Source organism: Hoplias malabaricus, chromosome 14, assembly GCF_029633855.1.
Source record: "Hoplias malabaricus isolate fHopMal1 chromosome 14, fHopMal1.hap1, whole genome shotgun sequence".
In the NCBI taxonomy this organism is placed as follows: Eukaryota; Metazoa; Chordata; class Actinopteri; order Characiformes; family Erythrinidae; genus Hoplias; species Hoplias malabaricus.
This window is the reverse complement of record NC_089813.1, coordinates 27596283-27615740: the sequence shown is the minus strand read 5'-3', so window position 1 is coordinate 27615740 and position 19458 is coordinate 27596283. Positions and strand designations below refer to the sequence as shown.

At 36.9% G+C, this 19458-nt stretch overlaps 1 protein-coding gene across 1 annotated transcript in view; it reads right to left on the bottom strand.

Moving 5' to 3' along the window:
* cacna1fb (calcium channel, voltage-dependent, L type, alpha 1F subunit) overlaps window positions 1-19458 on the bottom strand; it is a 39798-nt gene that overhangs the window by 15364 nt on the left and 4976 nt on the right. Inside the window, exons 3-22 of the mRNA XM_066643356.1 lie at window positions 14763-14902; window positions 11082-11224; window positions 10053-10205; window positions 8927-9123; window positions 8640-8743; window positions 7867-8024; window positions 7363-7437; window positions 6934-7015; window positions 5853-5879; window positions 5600-5760; window positions 3965-4190; window positions 3575-3782; window positions 3196-3316; window positions 2389-2464; window positions 2022-2076; window positions 1844-1919; window positions 1621-1720; window positions 1271-1400; window positions 439-498; window positions 252-358 (exon numbers count right to left, since the gene is read on the bottom strand). Coding sequence (XP_066499453.1) covers window positions 252-358; window positions 439-498; window positions 1271-1400; window positions 1621-1720; window positions 1844-1919; window positions 2022-2076; window positions 2389-2464; window positions 3196-3316; window positions 3575-3782; window positions 3965-4190; window positions 5600-5760; window positions 5853-5879; window positions 6934-7015; window positions 7363-7437; window positions 7867-8024; window positions 8640-8743; window positions 8927-9123; window positions 10053-10205; window positions 11082-11224; window positions 14763-14827 — 2324 coding nt within the window. The 5' untranslated portion in view covers window positions 14828-14902. The remainder of the gene's footprint in view (window positions 1-251; window positions 359-438; window positions 499-1270; window positions 1401-1620; window positions 1721-1843; window positions 1920-2021; window positions 2077-2388; window positions 2465-3195; window positions 3317-3574; window positions 3783-3964; window positions 4191-5599; window positions 5761-5852; window positions 5880-6933; window positions 7016-7362; window positions 7438-7866; window positions 8025-8639; window positions 8744-8926; window positions 9124-10052; window positions 10206-11081; window positions 11225-14762; window positions 14903-19458) is intronic.

Sequence of the window (19458 nt, the reverse complement as noted above, 5' to 3'; positions counted from 1 at the left end):
GAGCAGGTGGGGGGGGGTGGTCCTGAATACTGATGAACAGGGTGAAAGAGGGCTAACAATTTATGCAACAAATGGACTACAGCGTAAAATTGTAGAACAGCAAAGTGCTCCTGTATGGTCAGTGAAGCTGAGAGACTAGACAGTAAATGTAGAAACAAGGAGGTGGTCATTAAATTACAAATATCAACGCATTTATTGTTGAGCTGTAAATATCAAAATGCTATGATATGAGAAATGTAATTTTGACTCACTGAAGGAAGAATGAAACCAAAGAAACACTGACAACCAGTAAGTCCAACAGATTAAACCAGTTCCTACAGAAAGATCCCTTATGCAAGAATGCCCCATGGACAGTCATCTATGGGTAGAGAAAGCAGGTTAAGAAACAGAAAGTGGGGGTCAAATATCTACATATTATAATCACTTGAAAGAATGTACCTTGAGAAGAATTTCCACTGTAAAAATGGAAGTGAAGGCATAATCAGCATAGCCAAGAAACTGTAAAAAGTGAGAGAGGTTGAAAGAGTGTCAGAAGGAAAGAAATATGAGGTTTAAAGACATATATATGCAGACTTGATAAGACATCTATAAATAAACCGTGGCAACCCTCTCTGTCTGAAAATGCTTGGAGGTGACTGATTGTATGGTGCAGTATGGCACTTCCTCACTTGGCATAAATAGTTACATCTAACATGCCAATTCCTACAGCTGCAGCATGAGTGTGTTTGTGTGTGTGTGTGTGTGTGTGTGTGTGTGTGTGTGTGTGTGTGTGTGTGAGTGTGTGTGTGTGTGTTTAGCCTGCTATATATACAAAAATGGACATTGTTAATTTCCTCTGTCTCTGAATTTAGAATACTTCATTAGAATGTTATTAATAACACTTCATCAATTTAAAAGAAATGAAAAAGTTATCCTTGCATGAAAAACAGTACTAAGAGAAAACTAAAGTAAACAGACGTGTTACCTTTCAATATATTGCACACAGTGTGTTTTTGTGTAATATTTAATTGTTTTTTCTTTGCACGTTTTCCTTTTTGTAAGTACAGCAGTAACTCTCCAAACCTGCCCTTATTTCTTTGAGCCATATGATTAAGAGACTGCTTTGAGTTCAATATATGTTCACTGAGTGAATGACCTAAAAAAGGATATTTTGGGAAAAATATATTGCATAGCATAGTATGTGAAATTACATATCTCATAGTTCATATGCTCTGATTCTGTGTGAGCGAGATACAGGCTATGTGTGTGCATTCACATCTGACTGACTCACATTGTTCCTGGAGGAGTGTGCTCTGATTGGGTCCTCAGCAGCTAATGATATACTACTGAGAATGATGAAGAGCAGGATCAGGTTAGTGAAGATGTGGTGATGGATCAGGGCATGACAGCCAACTCTTATTCTGCATAAAGAAAAATGGGGGGAGATAGGTAGATTGAAAAGAGATCTTTTAACAGACTTACTACAGGGAACTTGTTTATTCATAGCCTTTAGCCTTTAAGTATTTAAGAGAAAGTATTTATCAACAAAATATACAGTTTGACCAGGGATGTCCAACCCTTGCATTTATAGATATGTATACATATGCAATTTGTACATGAATATGTGTCACACTAACTTACGGGTTGGTCTTGCTAAGACAAAAGAAAGCACTCCCTTCTGGAATGGGCAGAACTTTTTCTTTAGGTGGAGCAAAATCAGCTACATTTAACTGAGTCCCTCCTGCTTTTATAGAGAGAGAGAGAGAGAGAGAGAGAGAGAGAGAGAGAGAAAGAGTGAGTTGCAAAACCTTCCAGATACCACTGGGCTAAATATGAAACTACATTTCAAAAGCAATTTTTTTGCCTTCGTCATCTCCATCATCATGCTCTTCTTCTTCCTCTTCCTCTTCTTCTTCTTCTTCATACTCATCCATGTCCACCTGTCCACCCAAGAACATAAGAGGAAACCTCAAAAATGCACCTCATTCATTCTCATGCACTACTGAGATCTGAACCAATCCAGACAATTGTTCCAATCTTACCTTTGCTTCTTCATTCTCTCCTTCTCCCTGACCCTCCTCTCCTTCTTTCTTTTGTCTGTATACAATAATGTAAATGCAGAGGTATGCACTAGTTGCAAGAGACCATTACTCACAATGCAATGTTCTTAATGCATTGTGTTGTATTTACCTAGTTTTTTGCAAACAGATTATAGGAACATCTATAATAGCACACTGCATTTAAATGTTATCTGTTCAAGTCCATTGCATACTTTTTTAATTCACAGGAACATGCATGGTTAACTGAATAAAAAAATCAATAATAATCAAATAAGAAATAAAAATCTCTATGACAAAGCACTGCTTCATGCAACACTGGGGTGGCAGACCAAATTATCAGTATCCTTACTCTTTCTTTTTGTTGTCTCCGTCTCCTCCAGCTAAATTGTCCACAGCAATAGCCAAGAAGACATTTAGGAGGATGTCTGAAGGAATTTTGCTAAGTCCCAACACAAAAACAGACACAGAGATACATGCAAACATAGCTTTCTCTATAGACCAAAGAAGTGAAAAAATTAACTTTACCAACATACATACCACTGAATAATAATTATTTTATATTCCCACATACACAACTCAGCCAAAACGACCTGTCTAATTTGTTGGTTCCTCAACTCTCTCTAGAACAGCATCGACCTGTTGTGGCATGGCCTCCAAAAAACTTCAGAAGGCGTTTAGGCATCTGGCTTCAATATATTGGGTAGACAGGTATTAACTACTTACCTAACGACTAGACAGGGAACACCTTACAAGAAATGCTTTTTTGAAGATGCTTTGAAACAAGTTTCTAGCTCTCATAATTAGGCCCTTTCCTAAGATTCACAGAATCTTTAAGAACTGTCTGTTCACTTGCTGCCTATTATATCCAATCCCTTGTGAGGTGACACTGTAAGGAGATATTCATTCATTCATTGTCTGTAACCGCTTATGCATGTCAGGGTTGGGATGGGTCCGGAGCCTACCCGGATTCACTGGGCATTTGGGCACAGGAACCAACCCTGGACAGTGTGCCAGTCCATTGCAGGGCAACACACACTCACACACTTGTGGTGGATCTGTGTTCTTTGACTGAAATACAAACAATACCATGTTTAAAATTATTATATGCTAAAACACAATATGACTACGTGCGTTGTGCTTGTGTATGAAAGGATACAGTTACCACATATGAAGAGGATCACAAAATACAGGCATACGATCATACCAGGGAAAACTGGGCCTCCATATGCCATGATCCCATCATACATCACCATGTTCCAATCCTCACCTGTTAAGATCTGAGCAAAATTTGCAAATTAGCTTACTACAGTCAGTTTTATTTATTTAATTTTTGTTTAGTTTTGCTCTGGGTTACTTACAAATAACAAACTATATTAGCAAAACTATTAAAGTCTTAAAATCATAAAATAATGCATTTGATTGCTATTTATGACTATTGAAATATGGGGGGGAATTAAAAAAAAAAAAACAGTATATAGTCCCATGAACTCTTGAAGAAACACATGACCATTCACATGCTCATGACTTTTCCTGACCTGGAAACAGGTAAGTAGTGCTTGAGGGAAAGAATCAAAAGTGCTCCTCTTGGTGTGCGTCTCATCAAAGTTGAATTTGCCACCAAAGAGCTGCATACCCAGCAGTGCAAAGATGATAAGAAAGAGGAAAAGCAGCAGCAACAAAGATGCGATGGATTTCATGGAGTTCAACAGAGATGCCACCAGATTGGACAAAGCTGTCCAATGGCTATGAATGCAAAAAGGGCCAATGGAAAGAAAATGACACAATGCACCAATTAAAAAAAATGTAATAATAGATCAATAACATAAAGATAAAAACGACCCAATTCAAGTTCAGAGTTTATTGTAAGATTTGCACACAGCTCCATATTGAATATGTATGTATAGAATTATTTGGAGAATATGTACCGTGTGACTTTAAAAATCCTAAGTAGCCGAACACAGCGCAGCACTGAAATGCCAAGAGGTGGCATGATCTCCATCTCCACCAACACTGTCTCCAGAATGCCTCCACACACCACGAAACAGTCAAAGCGGTTGAAGAAAGCAACAAAGTAGACTCTCAGCCCCAGACTGTACATCTTTAGCAACATTTCAACCGTAAATAGAGAGAGAAGGACTTTGTTGGCAATTTCTACAGAGAGAGAGGAAAAGAAAAAGTGAGCAGAAAGGCAATACAGATTATTCTTTAAAGTAAGGCATGTTAATATGTCAAATGATTTCCTTATGAGGATAAATATAAACACAATGATTAAAATAATCACCATTAATCGCATCATATTTCCTTTTTAAAATAAGTGTTCATAAACATGAACTTGGACAAAATTAGGTTCATCAGAATTATATTAAATATTTCAACTAAATTATTTTCAACATTTAATTACAAATGTAAGAAATGTGCTTTCTAATGTAACAGACAAGCCATTTAAGAAAACACTTGACAATTTCAAAAGTTGTATTCTATCTTCATGTTTTTTTTCCCCCATTTGCTCTTGTATAAGTTCTGCAGTGTTTGGTGCCCATGTTGTTGAAATGCTTAACAGGTTTTCAGCTAGAGCTCTGTCAAATGCGCTGTTTGGTAGAGTCGCTGCGATAAAAAGCTGGATATTGGGAATGGTGCAAGGCATGTACTCAAAGGCAGCTTTCTTGCAGTTGCAATCTTTTTCCTTGCACTTTCTACGGTCCAGGGATAGGCCAGAATAGTCACACCACTGGCAAGCCTAAAACCTGATAGTTTTTTTTGTTTATAGATTTTGAATTTGCTCATCAAACCATAGCTGATGTTTCACCTACAGTGACAACACTCTTCTTTTCAAATGTAGTGGGCTTGTATACATAACCACATCAGAAAACAAGACTGAGTTACTTCAGCAAATTCTCAATAGTATTTATGCAGAAATATTTCATATATTTAAAACTACACAGTAACTGATTCTACTGTCGAACATCACACCTTTTAATTTGCTTTGTACAGACGATTAAAATGCAGCGTGACTAAAAAAATTCAAATGTTTAAAACAGGCATGATATTGCCAAGATGCATGATTTCTGGTAACAGCATTTGGTAAAAGGTATTTTGCCACTGATATATACTAGTAGTGAATACTAATTATGAAATCATCTGGTTTGTGCACAATAAAAAAATTGACCAAATGTTATGCATCTGGTGGGTGCTCTAAAAAGGATGTGATCCATGTGATATTTTGTAAAATATCCAGTATCTGTGTGGTTAATTACACATACCAGAAGTTTGTAGTTTTTACACCTTATTGTATTTTTAAATGCCTGTAAATATCTGTATTCTGCTAATGTGTCAGCAAATAATTCATGAAAACATGTATTGTAATGTTATGTAAACAGATAAATGTACCATAAAGCAAATTTATATAGGAGAGAAAAGGCAGTGGTTAGCTGACACAGCTGATCTCCTATTGGCCTTAGTTGGTGCTAGTCCTTCCATTTTGGCTTAGTGTATCTGGGCCCTTTCTTTAAAATGACTATAACAGGATACAAGACAGATGAAGGGAAAATCAACCCACGAACCCTGTACATCTGTGAGCCAGTCTGGCTGGTTGTAGTGCTCTGATGCACTTAGGGCTGTGTTGAGAAATACAAGAATCAGCACCAGCCAATAAAAAGTCACGGATTTCACTGCTTTTCGACATGTCCGTCGAACACCACGGTTCCAGCGACGGAATGTGCGACTGACAATATAAACACAAAAACAAATCTTTTCATTAACAAACTACATATAAAAAGGCAATTTGTATTACTCTTACAATTATGCCTTACTCACCAGCAAGGGTTTTTCATTATGCGAGCACTGAGGACAATTAGAAATAACATGCAACAAAACACAGAAAAATGAGATAAAGGACAAACACCCGACAAAGACAGAAATGCACTGTGAACAGCAATGCACTTATTGGAAATAATAACATATTGCAGCAGGACTACCAGCAAGGACAAGAGTGAACTACACATCAAATCAGCCACACTGACCCTTTGCTAAACCCCTTTCCTAAATAACTGTGACATAGTTGTTAAATTATAGCTGGAACCAAACAAAACAGGTCACATGACTAACTGGTCCATTAAACTAACACAGTGAGTAGAAAAACTGGTTGAATTTTTGAGTAAAGGTGACAACCTCTTCACTGTATGTTCATTAGCTTACTTAAAACTGGAAATAATTAACAAGACTTGGGTGGTATACCCAATAAATATTATCCTTGAAATCCATGTCACTGGTCTTTATTTTACTGTCATTTACATGGATTTCTGTTTCCTAAGGCTGCTCACTTTTTAAATGTGATATGTAGTCTTCACCCTCTGTTTACTTTTAGTGATATAAATTCTATGATAGATTCCAGACAGCAGCATGTAACATTAAAATACTTCATTTAAAACACATAATTTAAACACAACAGCTGTCCTTTACATTGTGTGAAAATTTCATGATAAATAGAAGACCAAAAGAAATGTTTCAAAATTGAATAATGACAAATGAAAAACAATCTTTTTCATTGAAATTTAAGAAGTTTTTTTTTCTTATCTTGTAAAGTTACTGTTTTGGGAGATACGCATCTTTAATTGGACAGCCACTGTATATTTCCCTAGCTTAAATGTTTTGATGGTTACCTCCAAAAATATCTAATAATTTGATGATGTAAATTTGCTATCAGTGTCATAAAAAATTCCACTGCTTCAAAGTTTGCCAGATTGAGAAGAAATGCTCAAAGGAGTCAGCGTTTAGCAAAGTGTAATTTGTATCTTGTATGATGCATAAAAATCATGATAATTTAAAAATGACAAATTATTGTAGTAATAGCTACAAAGTGAAGTCTTGTTTGTGTGTATTGAGGTGTATATTTTACCAGCAAGCAGCACAACAGTCAGTGTGCTCTTCCTCTATATTTTCTGTGTTCTCTGAGGCTGTTTCACTAGCTGGAAGACTTGCTGCAGACAGAGAAAAAGAGAAAAGCAGAGACACAGAAAGACAGATAGGGAGAGAAAGAGAAAGAGGGAGAGAGAGAGTGAGACAAAAAGACACAGACATCATGAGAAACATTAAAAGAAAGACCAAGACATACATTCCAGTTTCCCCTGGCAACAGCACAGTAGCATACTTTTAGGGGAAAATATAAAGAAAAAAGCAATCAATCTGAAATAGGGTCAAGCCATTTACTGAGAATCACAGGCCCAGATGTGATTTTGTACAATTAGATGAAACAAAGTCAAGGGCTGCTATATTTAGCAGACAGGCAGAGCTACGGGCTGGTACAGCTTCCTCCAATTGGCCATACCATGAGTTTCATTGGAGTGGCTGAACCAGCCAAACTTCCCTCGCTTTTTATCTGCCAGGTCACGCAGTGTCACACCTGAAAGTGGAGACAATGAAATGAGGTTTACTACAAGTATATAAAAAAGGAAAGAACAATTATACAGCTATCTTTTTACAAATGAAAGAACAACGTTATTTGCACTGATAACTTTTATTTAGAGAAATGGTTGTCAGTTTTTGTCATCAGAATTAAATTATTATTAGTTGTAGCAAAAAATTAATCAGGAGCAGGCACTAAACTTTAAACCAATGCTGCAATACTGAAAAAAATCATTAAGATTTGGATTTGGTAAAATGTGATCATTGAGTGCACACTCAATACTTTACATTTTTGCTACATTTTCATCAAAATTGATATAAATATATTTAGACAAATACAAAAAAATAAAATACATGATATTAGACTCACTGGGGTTAATAGTTAATGAGAAATAGAGGAAGAAAAGTGATCCCAGTGATTCAGAACACTCACGTCTGTTTCCATCCTCATCAAACTCTTCAATGTCCTCAGCCTGTGTGATCCAGTCCATGTAGCCACATAGATCCTCCTCCAGCTGCTGCTTCTCTCTCAGTTTCTGGAAGTCTCCACGTGCTTTTGCCTTCTCTCTCTCCTTAGAGAATTCACTGCACACAGACAGACACAAACACACAAATGCACACAAGTGCGCACACACACACACACACACATGGCTTGTTAGACAGTCAATCAAGCAAACACACATGGACACATGCACTTGGCAGACTATAACCTGTGAGGATAGGAACAGAGAGATTAAAAAAAGAAAAGAGAAACAGAACATTTTAATTATGAGTTTCATCATTAATGTTTCACTTCTCCTTTTTTTGACATACTACATGACCACCTTCCCATTAAAAAAACTTGCCCCTGATCCAATATGGTGGGTATCAAGATGGTGGACAGGTTGTCGACATAGCCTAAAAGGCCCCCTCACCTATTACTTGCTTGGGTGCTCAGATAAAAGAGTGTCATGTGACTTTTGACTCACCCTGTGTGTGTGTGTGTGTGTGTGTGTGTGTGTGTGTGTGTTTGTATGTGCGTGTGTGCTTGTGAGTGCATATATATGCACAGCAAATTCACCAGTGTTAAATTAACACTCTCAGGGTTATGTTAACACTAATCAGGTTGAATTAACACTGGTGAATTTGCTGTGTATATACATTTATAAGTTCAGACATAGGAATGTACAGAAAATCACAGACAATTATAGTTCTACTTACCCACTCAACACACCCAAAACAAGGTTGAGTACAAAGAAGGATCCAAAGATGACCAGGCTTACAAAGTATACCCAAGGCAGCTCAAAGCCTATTGCATCATTCATCTGGACAAAGAAAATATAGATGCACAGACATATATATGAATACACTCAAAATAACTCAGACAAGGCTAATGTTCATTTACACATATTGAAATTTAAAAAGTAAAATACCAAAACAAACGTCAGCTGTCTAGTGAACAAAGCCCTATGAAGTAATATAGTAAGTCGAAGGTTGTCAGGTCTTACCCAGTACAGAACATCTGTCCAGCCCTCCATAGTGATGCACTGGAACACAGTCAACATGGCAAAGAAGAAGTTATCAAAGTTAGTAATGCCACCATTTGGCCCGTCCCACCTCCCCCTGCACTCAGAGCCGTTAATAATGCACTGACGTCCATGACCAGCAAACGCACATGGCACTGGTTCATCATCTGCATAATCATCTGAAATAGTGAGAAACAGAGACAGTTATATTATATATGCACAGCTTCTACTGAATCAACAATTATTATATCATTATACTCTTAAACATCATTAACACGTCCCCACATCAGTTGTGCATTTTGACCCTTGTAACAAATGTCTAATTACTAGTTTAGTATTAATTTCCAACTACTGGTCTGATATAGCTTAAAGTGATATTCTTACAAGTTAACACAGTTTTCTGGAGTCCTAATAAAAGTCTGTCACATGCTTTGGGCAAAACACCACAAGGATCAAACAACACAGTTCTGTTCTCCCCCTGTCTAAATTTTCTGTCTAAAATTCAAATACATAAATTACTATTTTTCAAATTCAGATTTCAAAAATACAAATTTAGGACAGAGCTTCTGGGCTTCTCATGGAAAATACTGAAACATACAAAATTCAGATAAATATATTTCAAATATAAAAAATGTAACAAAATTAAAAGTATAAAAAATTCAGATTCATTTCTGTGATTTAGCTCCATAAGTACTCTTATTTGTCCACACTCATTGTGTTTGCTTTGATACATAGGGCCTCGTGTTTGCATGCTTCCTTAAATGCAGGTCCAGCGTTTCTGTGATTTGAGATACTCATACAAGGATGCTAGACAATTCTAAAGTCTCTGCACTTCACATACTGAGCAGCTCAAAATCAGAAAACCTGTTATCCCATGTTTTCTGACTTGGGCAGCCCACAAAAATGAACTGGGTTGTCATGTTTCGACCCAGTTAGTGGGTTGGTAGGCACTTCACATGTACAAGTGAATGTGCTAATATATTGAAAATTGATTTGTTCATAATTTTTCCCCTTGTGTATATTATTATTATGGTACAGTGTGAATACAACATTTATACAAAATATGTCCTACATTTCTATATGTGTGTATGAGTCTGCGAATAGAAACCTGTGCCGGTGTAGTAGCATGTCCTATGCATGCGACCAATGAACAACTCCAGGCCAATTATAGCATAAATGATGATGACAAACAAGACCAACAAAGAGATATGCAACAGAGGAACCATAGCCTTCATTATGGAATTCAGAACAATCTGCAAACCTACACAAAGATATAGAGAGATTAATTCACACATGCAAGTGAGACACACAAAATTAGAACAATATTCAGGCTATGCACACACTTACAAAACTTAACCATTTAATTGTTTAAATTCAGGATTAATGAAATTAACTGAGTACATTATTTTATTTCATTCGTTATCTGTAACCACTTATCCAATTCAGGGTTGCGGTGGGTCCAGAGCCTACCTGGAATCATTGGGCGCAAGGCGGGAATACACCCTGGAGGGGGCACCAGTCCTTCTCAGGGCAACAAACTGTCACACGTTCACCTATGGACACTTTTGAGTCGCCAATCCACCTACCAAAGTGTGTTCACAGACAGTCACCCGGGCTTGAACTCACAACCTCCAGGTCCCTGGAGCTGTGTGACTGCGACACTACCTGCTGCGCCACCATGCCGCCCATTATTTTCTTGCGTAGTTTAATTAACATGTATATAAATGAATCTTTTCTCTCTTTGTTATGCTGTCCCAAATTACTATACAATAATAGAACTAGAGCTACATCAATGACTCATGCTCTTCTGAAGACATTAAAAGCTCCAGAGGCTGGAATTATTATGATTCAAGCTTAGTCATGACAGTGTAATACAGTTACAGAATGAGACAGAAATATAGCAAGGGCACAAAACACTGGTGCTACAAGCAAATCACTAGATCATTACTGTCAAGGTCAAATGGCCTTTTACTTAAAATGTACTTTGCAAATGAAAAGTCCAAATTTACCCATAGTACTATCACAAGAGGCACATTATTTGCCTCCTATCAAGATTAAATGCTAAACTGATTAAGTGTTTGATGTTTTTAATATCTATTGATTCATGGTTCATTTACTGAGATATGAGCAGACTCACTGGGCACCCCTGAGACGAGTCTAAGGGGTCGCAACACTCTGAAGGCTCTGAGGGCTTTCACGTCCAGGCCCCCAGGTTTACCTGGCACGTGGTGTGTTTCGCCAGGTTTATGGGTTGCAGTTTCCAACACCACACTGAACAACCTACAAGAAGCACACACAAGTTGTCAGCTTATTAGGCGCACTTCCCTGAAATCTGCAAATATTATATGCTTATTGTTATTATTATTATTATATGCTGAATTTGAATGGATACTGCAAAAACATAAGACATGCGACACAGCATGTGCACACTTAGATATTGTTTCAAGCAGATCTTAGTAACAAATGCTTTGGATTTTTAAGAAGTTTTTCCTGTCCTTGATTTATATTTTTCCCATTTTCTTTTTAAAGTTCTAGTTATTACATGTAAATCATGTTTCAGATCTACAAATATATGTAGATATATTTTAAAAATACGTTTTAAGATATACTGTGTTTATAAGTAGTTGATTCTCATATACCTTTGGAAGACTGTCACCGTTTTTTCGTTCTAGTTTCTTTGCTAACTGTACATTAGCTTTTGGTTTTAGTTGTTATATGGTAGTATATCCATAACATTTTCTGTGACATTTACTGCCACACAACACCAAAGTACAAACATTCACCCCTTCTAAGTTTTCTCCAAACATATTTTGGTGACATATTTACTTGGGCTTTACATGGGAAAGTCATATTCTTCTCTTTTTTTGTAAAAATTAATTATTTAACATTTCAAATCATAGCAACTGAGATGATAAATTCAGTAAAAATTACATTTTGTAGAAATGTATTATGTTCAAGTTTATTCCTTTCAGATGTTATATAAACTTTTTTTTCTCAGAAAACTAACTGAATATGCCAATTTGACCAGGGATGTCCAACCGTTTTCACAAAATTGTACCTACAATGTATAAGTAGTATATGTTGACTTATAATTTAGAATTATATATATTTGTTTCCAACAAAAAAGGACAAGTAAAGCACAATAACTCTGTAGATATTACTTTGATGCAGACACAGAGTACAGCACATAAAAACACACCGGCAATGCATTAAAAACGGAAATAAAAACAATTTTTAAAATGAATTTAAAAATCATACATTAAAATATGAATATGTTGAATTATTTAACTGTTCTCAACATGAATTAATAAAAAAACATACATTTTCTCATTTAAAACAAAAGTTTTGTTTTTTGATTTTTTTACTCAGGGGTTCCCTAAAAATAGCAATTGCTCATTTCCAGCCATGGGCTAGTACTGAAAAACTAAAACAAGAAGAAAAAAATTGGGCAAGCCTGATTTTGCAGGACCGCCATTAGTCATATAGCCATTGTCACAGAGGTGTTTCTGGCATTTCAAAAACAGGAAAGCCCGAAATACATTCCCTTGTCATTGGAAGGTCTGGAGAAGCTTTGGTGCTTCATGTCAATGTCTCTGTTTATATTTGGTTTTTATTATGTGATTGTGTTGTACAGAAAATATGGAGGGCGGGACTAGTAAACGCAGAAATGAAAAAAGGAGAACAAAATTTTTTTCATAATATATAACACGCCATCAGTGTTTCGTTTGTTAATTTTACTTAAAAATAAACACTAGATGATCTACCACCAAACAACAAAGAAGACCAAGAACATTTTGTTGATTTTAAGAATTAAAAAGACTTATTATATTCAATGTAACAGGTTAGAGTAAAACAAGTTTAAGGAGGCAGTGCGCAGTTATATGGAGTTTTATAAACACACCAACACCACAAAATGTCTCCCTACTACTTCCTTTTTAAATATTTCAGGCAAAGACACACACTTCAGCAGTCCTCCTCTCTCTATGAGATATGTGTGTAAATGTTGCAGAGTTCCAAGCCATCTTGCTGAGCTTGAGAACAGTGGAATAACATAACTAATGCAGAGCCAAACACAGCCCCAGAAGCACACACAAACTGAGTGTGTTCCTGTTTAATTTCCTATTATTTATTTATATGAAACTTTGTAAATGACCCCATCAAATTCCACTGGGCGATTGTGCTGTGTGTGAGGCTCTGAGCTCTTTCTTGTGGTACTGGACCTCGACAAGCTCACGAACAAAGCCACGGTCTGCGCTGAATAACATATTCTTTTTTGGTTCCAGCTAGGAACTCATTTTTCTGGTTCGGGAACCAGTTCATGTTGGTGGAAACGTGCTGAATGGTTCCAAATTCAGTTCACGAACTGGAACCTTTCTGTTTCCTCGTTAGTGAAAAAAAGCGCTATGTGAAACATGGATGAACTAACAACAGATGGTGAAGTAGCAGCCGCCTTGTGAAATATGGCTAAACTATGCAGAAGGTGAAATAACGTTCCTACTCATGCATGTGCGTTTCAAAATTAGGAGTCATTCAGTCAGTCAGTCAGTAAGAGATAATGCCTCTTCTAGGCCGGCCCAGCAGGAGGTCCAGCAAAAACTGGTATGAGTACATTTAACTTTTATTATTTCTTGAACAGAGTTACTTAAATTAATTCAGATGAGAGATATGCAAGTTCCAGAAGCACACCGACTATTTCCACTGGCAGCTCATACTGTGGATGTGTCAGGGTAAATCTTGCAATGTACTGGTGCTCATATGTCATCTGTAACCTCACTTTAAATTCAGTTCTGTTTTACTTCTAAAAAGCCTTACACAAAAGAAACTTTCATAAATCTTTGCAGAGCCCTGGGCTTGGTTTCTAATGAGCAGAGATGAGGCAGAACTGATTGAGCTGCCATGTGGAAGCAGTCTCGTGTACACTGATATGCTCTCAGTGATCAGCTTGTCCCATTAGTAAATCAATCTCTTGAATATCAAAGTGCACACACTCTTCTCATGTTTACAAAATGCCCTTTATAATACAGAACATTTACCTAATGTTACCCTACTGGTGAAGCAATAATGTGGGGGTAGTAACACATTCTTGGACTAAATCAATGACATTCTATTCTTGAATTAAATTTTTTCACTCTTCCTTTCTGAATGCTTCTGGAGAAAACTGTTTTGGTCAGCATTGTTCAACCTGTCTTACATTGTGCCCAGTCACAGTGTTCATATCACATACTGAATGGATCTTGTCCATATCATAGACTTGTTAATTGCAGCTATCAAAATTGCAAAGGAAAAAAATGCTGATGTGGCATTGACTACAAAACATTGACTATAAAAATATTACACCAATCCTACACCCACAGACACAACACCCACACACCCACACTCACGCACACACACACAAAGTAACAAAACTGAGGCAAGAGCCAAGTCTGTCTAGGTCAGATTAAGAGACAAATCGGGACAGAACATAAAAAAGAGAGAGAGAGAGAGAGAGAAAGAGAGAGAGAGCGAGAGAGAGAGAGAGAGAGAGAGAGAGAGAGAGAGAGAGAGAGAGAGAGAGAGAGAGGGGGGCACAGAGAGAGGATTGACCAGATAATCCAGGAGTTAAAGATCAAGTGAAAGGCGAGAGATGTGGAGGAGGTATGGTGAGAGGGATGAGAAGTAAGAGTATAAAAGCAGGGCCAAAAGAGGTGAGTGACTAATGTTGATTAAAGAGGAAAACAACCTCAGGGTACCACACAATTTGAATAAAATATATAATAAGGTTAAAACAATTAACATACAAGTGATCAGGTCTAACATACAAGTCACAAAGACACAATACCCCACAATTACGATGACAAAATCCAGCAAATTCCAGCCGTTGCGGATGTAGGAGCTTGGGTGCATGACCAGTCCATAGGCTAGGATCTTCAGGAAAGTTTCTACAGTGAAAATGATCAAAAACACATACTCCACTTGCTCCTGTTGACAAAAACAAACAAACAAACAAACAAAAAAAAAAACATCAGCAACACAATTTGAAAACACACTGAAAACCTCTATAGTAAAATTGCAATGTTTAAAGAATGTTTAGTATATATTTGTAAGTGTAAAAAATCTATTTAAATATTCATATTAATCAGTTTTTCTAGACAGTTGATACTAGTTTTTGACCTATATGAACTATAGAAACAAAGACACTTTATAAGAAATATACATTAAAACATGACAGGATTTGACCACATTGAATGATGTACAACCTATTCATCATATAATTAATAAAGCTTCCATAAACGTTTAAGAAAAGCGTATATTTGAGCAGTTGTTGAATCTGGTTTGTTGCATCAAATCAAGCACCAGCAAACCAGGCCCCAGTTACTTTCCTTTTACAATAAACGCCCCCAAATTCAAGCAATTGTTTTATTAGTGAGCTAATGTAACGATGGTTTGAAAGGCCTCTGAGCCAAAGTCAGAATTTGAGTCAAACAGTGACACCCCTGCTGAGAAGAATTGATTGATGTGATTGGTAGTGTGTGAATCATTCCTCTTCTGTAACTGAGTCCTTTTGGTCAGGTTTGTGGTGGGTAAACACAATCACTGGACGCAAAGCAGGAACACACTCTGAATATGATTTCTGTCCATTGCAGGGCAGCACACTTTACACTTCTACTGTAAGATGTGTGTAATATTTTCTTAAACTGATATGTTTAAACAATGTTTTGTAGTGTAACTGTATTTATCCATAAACAACTTGTGTTCATTAGTGTTTCAGTGTGCTGTAACAGCAAAAAAATAAAAAATAAATAAAAAAAAAAAACAATAAATGTCTTAGCTGTCCCCAGGAATTACTCATTAAATAGATCAAAAATAGATCATTTTTTAAAGTTATCTGATGCCTCTTATTAATATATTCTCTGCTCTGCACTGGACTCTGCACTAGTGTGTAAGCGCAAACTCATGCTCGCTCCTGTAGCAGACTATGTGTATTTATGCAGACACATTTTTTTGTTTATACTCATGTACCTGCTCTTTTGCAAGAATGTGTGCATGAATTCATGAGCATGAATGACCGGGACTGAACTGTCCTGTTGTGTTTAGATTGTTGGGGCACTGTTTAGCTCTGTCTATTAAAGCAGTGATAGAAAAAGAGTGTGTAAGAGAAAAAAGAAATGTGAAAGAAAAGAAAAAGAAAGGGCTTTTCTTGAGCCAACCCATGGGACTTTAAAATAGGGGAGGGAATTTGTGAGCATTTCAAAGGATTATCAATCTGTCATCATCAACCCCTGTGCGCTCTCTCTCTCTCTCTCTCTCTCTCTCTCTCTCTCTCTCTCAGGCCTGATTGGCACACAATGTCAGCCTGCACCTCAGAGTTGTGCAAGTCTACTCACATATGCATAGTTTCAATAGCAGATGATTTATATCGTATTACTACGATGAAACATCAAAGAGAGTCAACGTTGAAGGGTTGGGGAGATAATGATGAATTTGCCCAGTGAAAGAAGTGACAGAATACACACAAATACACACACACTCATTAACAACATCCCTCCCCCTCTGCACCTGGACTCTGGGTTTTGGCTTTACGCATCCAAACAGAGGTGGAGTGTGCATGACAAAGGGGCGGAGAGAGGGGGAAAATGAGTGATGGAGTGATGGGGGAGGGAAATGAGAGGGGAAGCAGAATAAGCTGCTTATCAGGACCAAGAGCATTTAGAGCAGGCAAACGAACAGGCAGTTACAATCTCCCCTGACCCTCCCACCCCTATCTTTCTCTCTCCCTCTCACTCTTAAAACCATTCTTTGTGCTCTCAGTATTAGATTTCTGCACCTTGTATGTGGCTTAGCAGGGTCCAAGAAAAGAAGGATCACACAGTATGAGGCCTTCAAGGACACAGTCTGTTTAAGCTTTATACTTGTTTACATGTTGGAAACATAGAAGAGTCTATTGAATAGGAAAAATCCCAGTGAACCCACACCTCAAACCTCAACAAAATTTACCTACTCCTAAATGTCAAGCAACAATGTTCAACAATGCACTAAAGCAAAGCTGAGCTGAGACATCATTTTCTCATCAAGAGTTTTTAATTATTACATTTCAAATGAACCTTATATATTTCATTACACAGTAAGATAGTCACTTAATGATATCAAATTACACTAGGCATTTTGTTATTGCCAGACGCTAGCAATTTCTAAGGATTCAAAATGACTAGCTGCATTGTGACTTTGGAACACAATTAATATTAGCATTATTTTTTATACTTAGAAGATGGAAACCAGTATATGCTTTTACAAGTGGCAGTGAGCCATGTTTGTACCAAAGTCTTTATTATTACTGCAATACATTTCAAATGTTTTTATATGTTCCAAGCAGAAATTCTGATGCTGATAATGATGCTGGCTTTTATGCCCAGCTTCTTCCAAATTTGGAACACTGCATGCAGTCCCTTTCTTTTTTTCATCTGCATACACACAGCTTCTATAAAAAAACAAGCTGTTCTAATTGGACAAGCACAAGGCTAGACCTGAGGTGGCACTGACCAGAGTTCTGAATAAAAACCCTGGATAGTGTGACATCAGGTCTAGCCTTGTTCTCTTTGTCACACAAGCCCTGAGGAATTCCACCTTAGTATGCAACAATATGTGCTGCATGGTCCACCAAGTGTTCAGGCACAGCATACAAGACAGTGAGACAGCCTCAAGAGATGCCCCCAGGCACAGTCCAAAAAAGTGCCAGTTTTTTAAGGAGAAAACTATGTGTCTTCCAAATAAAAAAATACGTATTTACATTTTAATCCCATGTCTAAAAATGCTTATTTCATCTATTTTTATATTCTTTATGCATTTATCTTCAAAAAATACTATCATTGAGTATGTTTCTTTGTGTTACAAATTATCATAATGACCAAAAAAACATATGCAAGGATAATTTACATGTAGCTTTAATTTTTACTGATGAAATGTATAAGCCCTGAAATCAGTTTGAATATACAAACATACTTCTTCAGAAACAGACATGTATATAAAAAAGGCTTCTATGATATTGGGAGAAACAACATCTTTGGATTCAGAAAGCTCCTGTCCATATGCTGATTATACAATGGCCAACATAAGCTGGATTGCATGCAAGATGTTAGTTTTAACAAGAGTAACTGCCTTAATGAATGGTCCAATAAACAGAAGCACAGAGTTGATATGTGCTCTAGTTGAGAGCTGTTTAAACAAGCTAAATTATACTTTTCCCCACTGAGCAATGGTGACCCTGGGCCCTTCTTGATCTGTGCTTGTTACTTCACTTGCTACTTGGTGACCTTTCCGAGCCCACATAAGACATTCGTTCTCTGTAGCCTACAAGGTTTGCTGAAGCCTCAGAAAGAGCGGACAATTCATTTAATAGATGCAGATTCATTAATCCCCTGATGGGGTACAGTATTTCTTTAAGATTGGTCACTTGAGATGTAACAGTACACATGAGAGCATCCCTAATACCACAACATATTTTAATATAGAAAGAAACAAATATGCTATAGCAATGTACACTCTTTTATAGATGGATTTTGCCTTCCTTTAAATTTATGGGCTGGTTTCCCAGACAGGGATTAAGCTTAGTCTTGGACGATATCCTCCTTTCAATGGAAAATCATAATTCAAACTGCTGTACAGTCCAGGACTAAGCTTAATCCATGCCTGCGAAAGCCATCCCTATAAGATTATTCTCATTTATGTTAAATACAATGAATGTAACATTATGTAGGATATCACACATTGGAAAACCTAGTGCCTCGACTTGATCTGCCAAAAAAAAAGAAGATATATATATCTGCAATTATTATATATATTTTTGATACAGGTGCTTTTGTTTCAGTAACTCTTTAATAACTGTCAACTGTCAGTGAGCAAAAAATATTTCTATTTACTTTACATTATGCCTGATGTGATACATTTTAAAAATATCATCTCATAAATCACAGTGTGTATTTTCTAAGAACTCCAGTACTGCTCACTGTTTGGTAACACCTCTATCAAACAATTGCCAGTGTGGCTATAGAAGCAGGAGACATAACGACCTGTAATGTTTCCTGACAGTAACAGCTCACAAGAGCGCTACAGAAACAAGAGGATGATAGGGAGGGGAAATGATTAAACCGCTTTTTTTATTGGATCAAATTTGAAGCACTCAGAGAGATTATATTCTGTATGGGGAAAGGTGATGGAGGGGCTGAGCATGTTCATGGCCTTGGCTTCACAACAGGATTAAAGTATTCGACTGAAACATCTGCAGGAAAGCCATTTCTTTAGCTCTACAAACTATCATGTTCAGGCCTGTCAATGTAATAAATTAAAATAATAAATAAATTTAGCAGTCTTGCAGGACTGGGATAAATCTGTGGTGTTTTAATTCTACCAAGTCACATGACTCACTGGACAGGCTGAATGACCTCACTTATAGTTTGAGATCCTCCCTAGTGTGTGTGTGTGTGTGCGTGTATTCTGAAAGTAGGATAATGTAAATTCATCTGACTAAACAGCAGGATTTA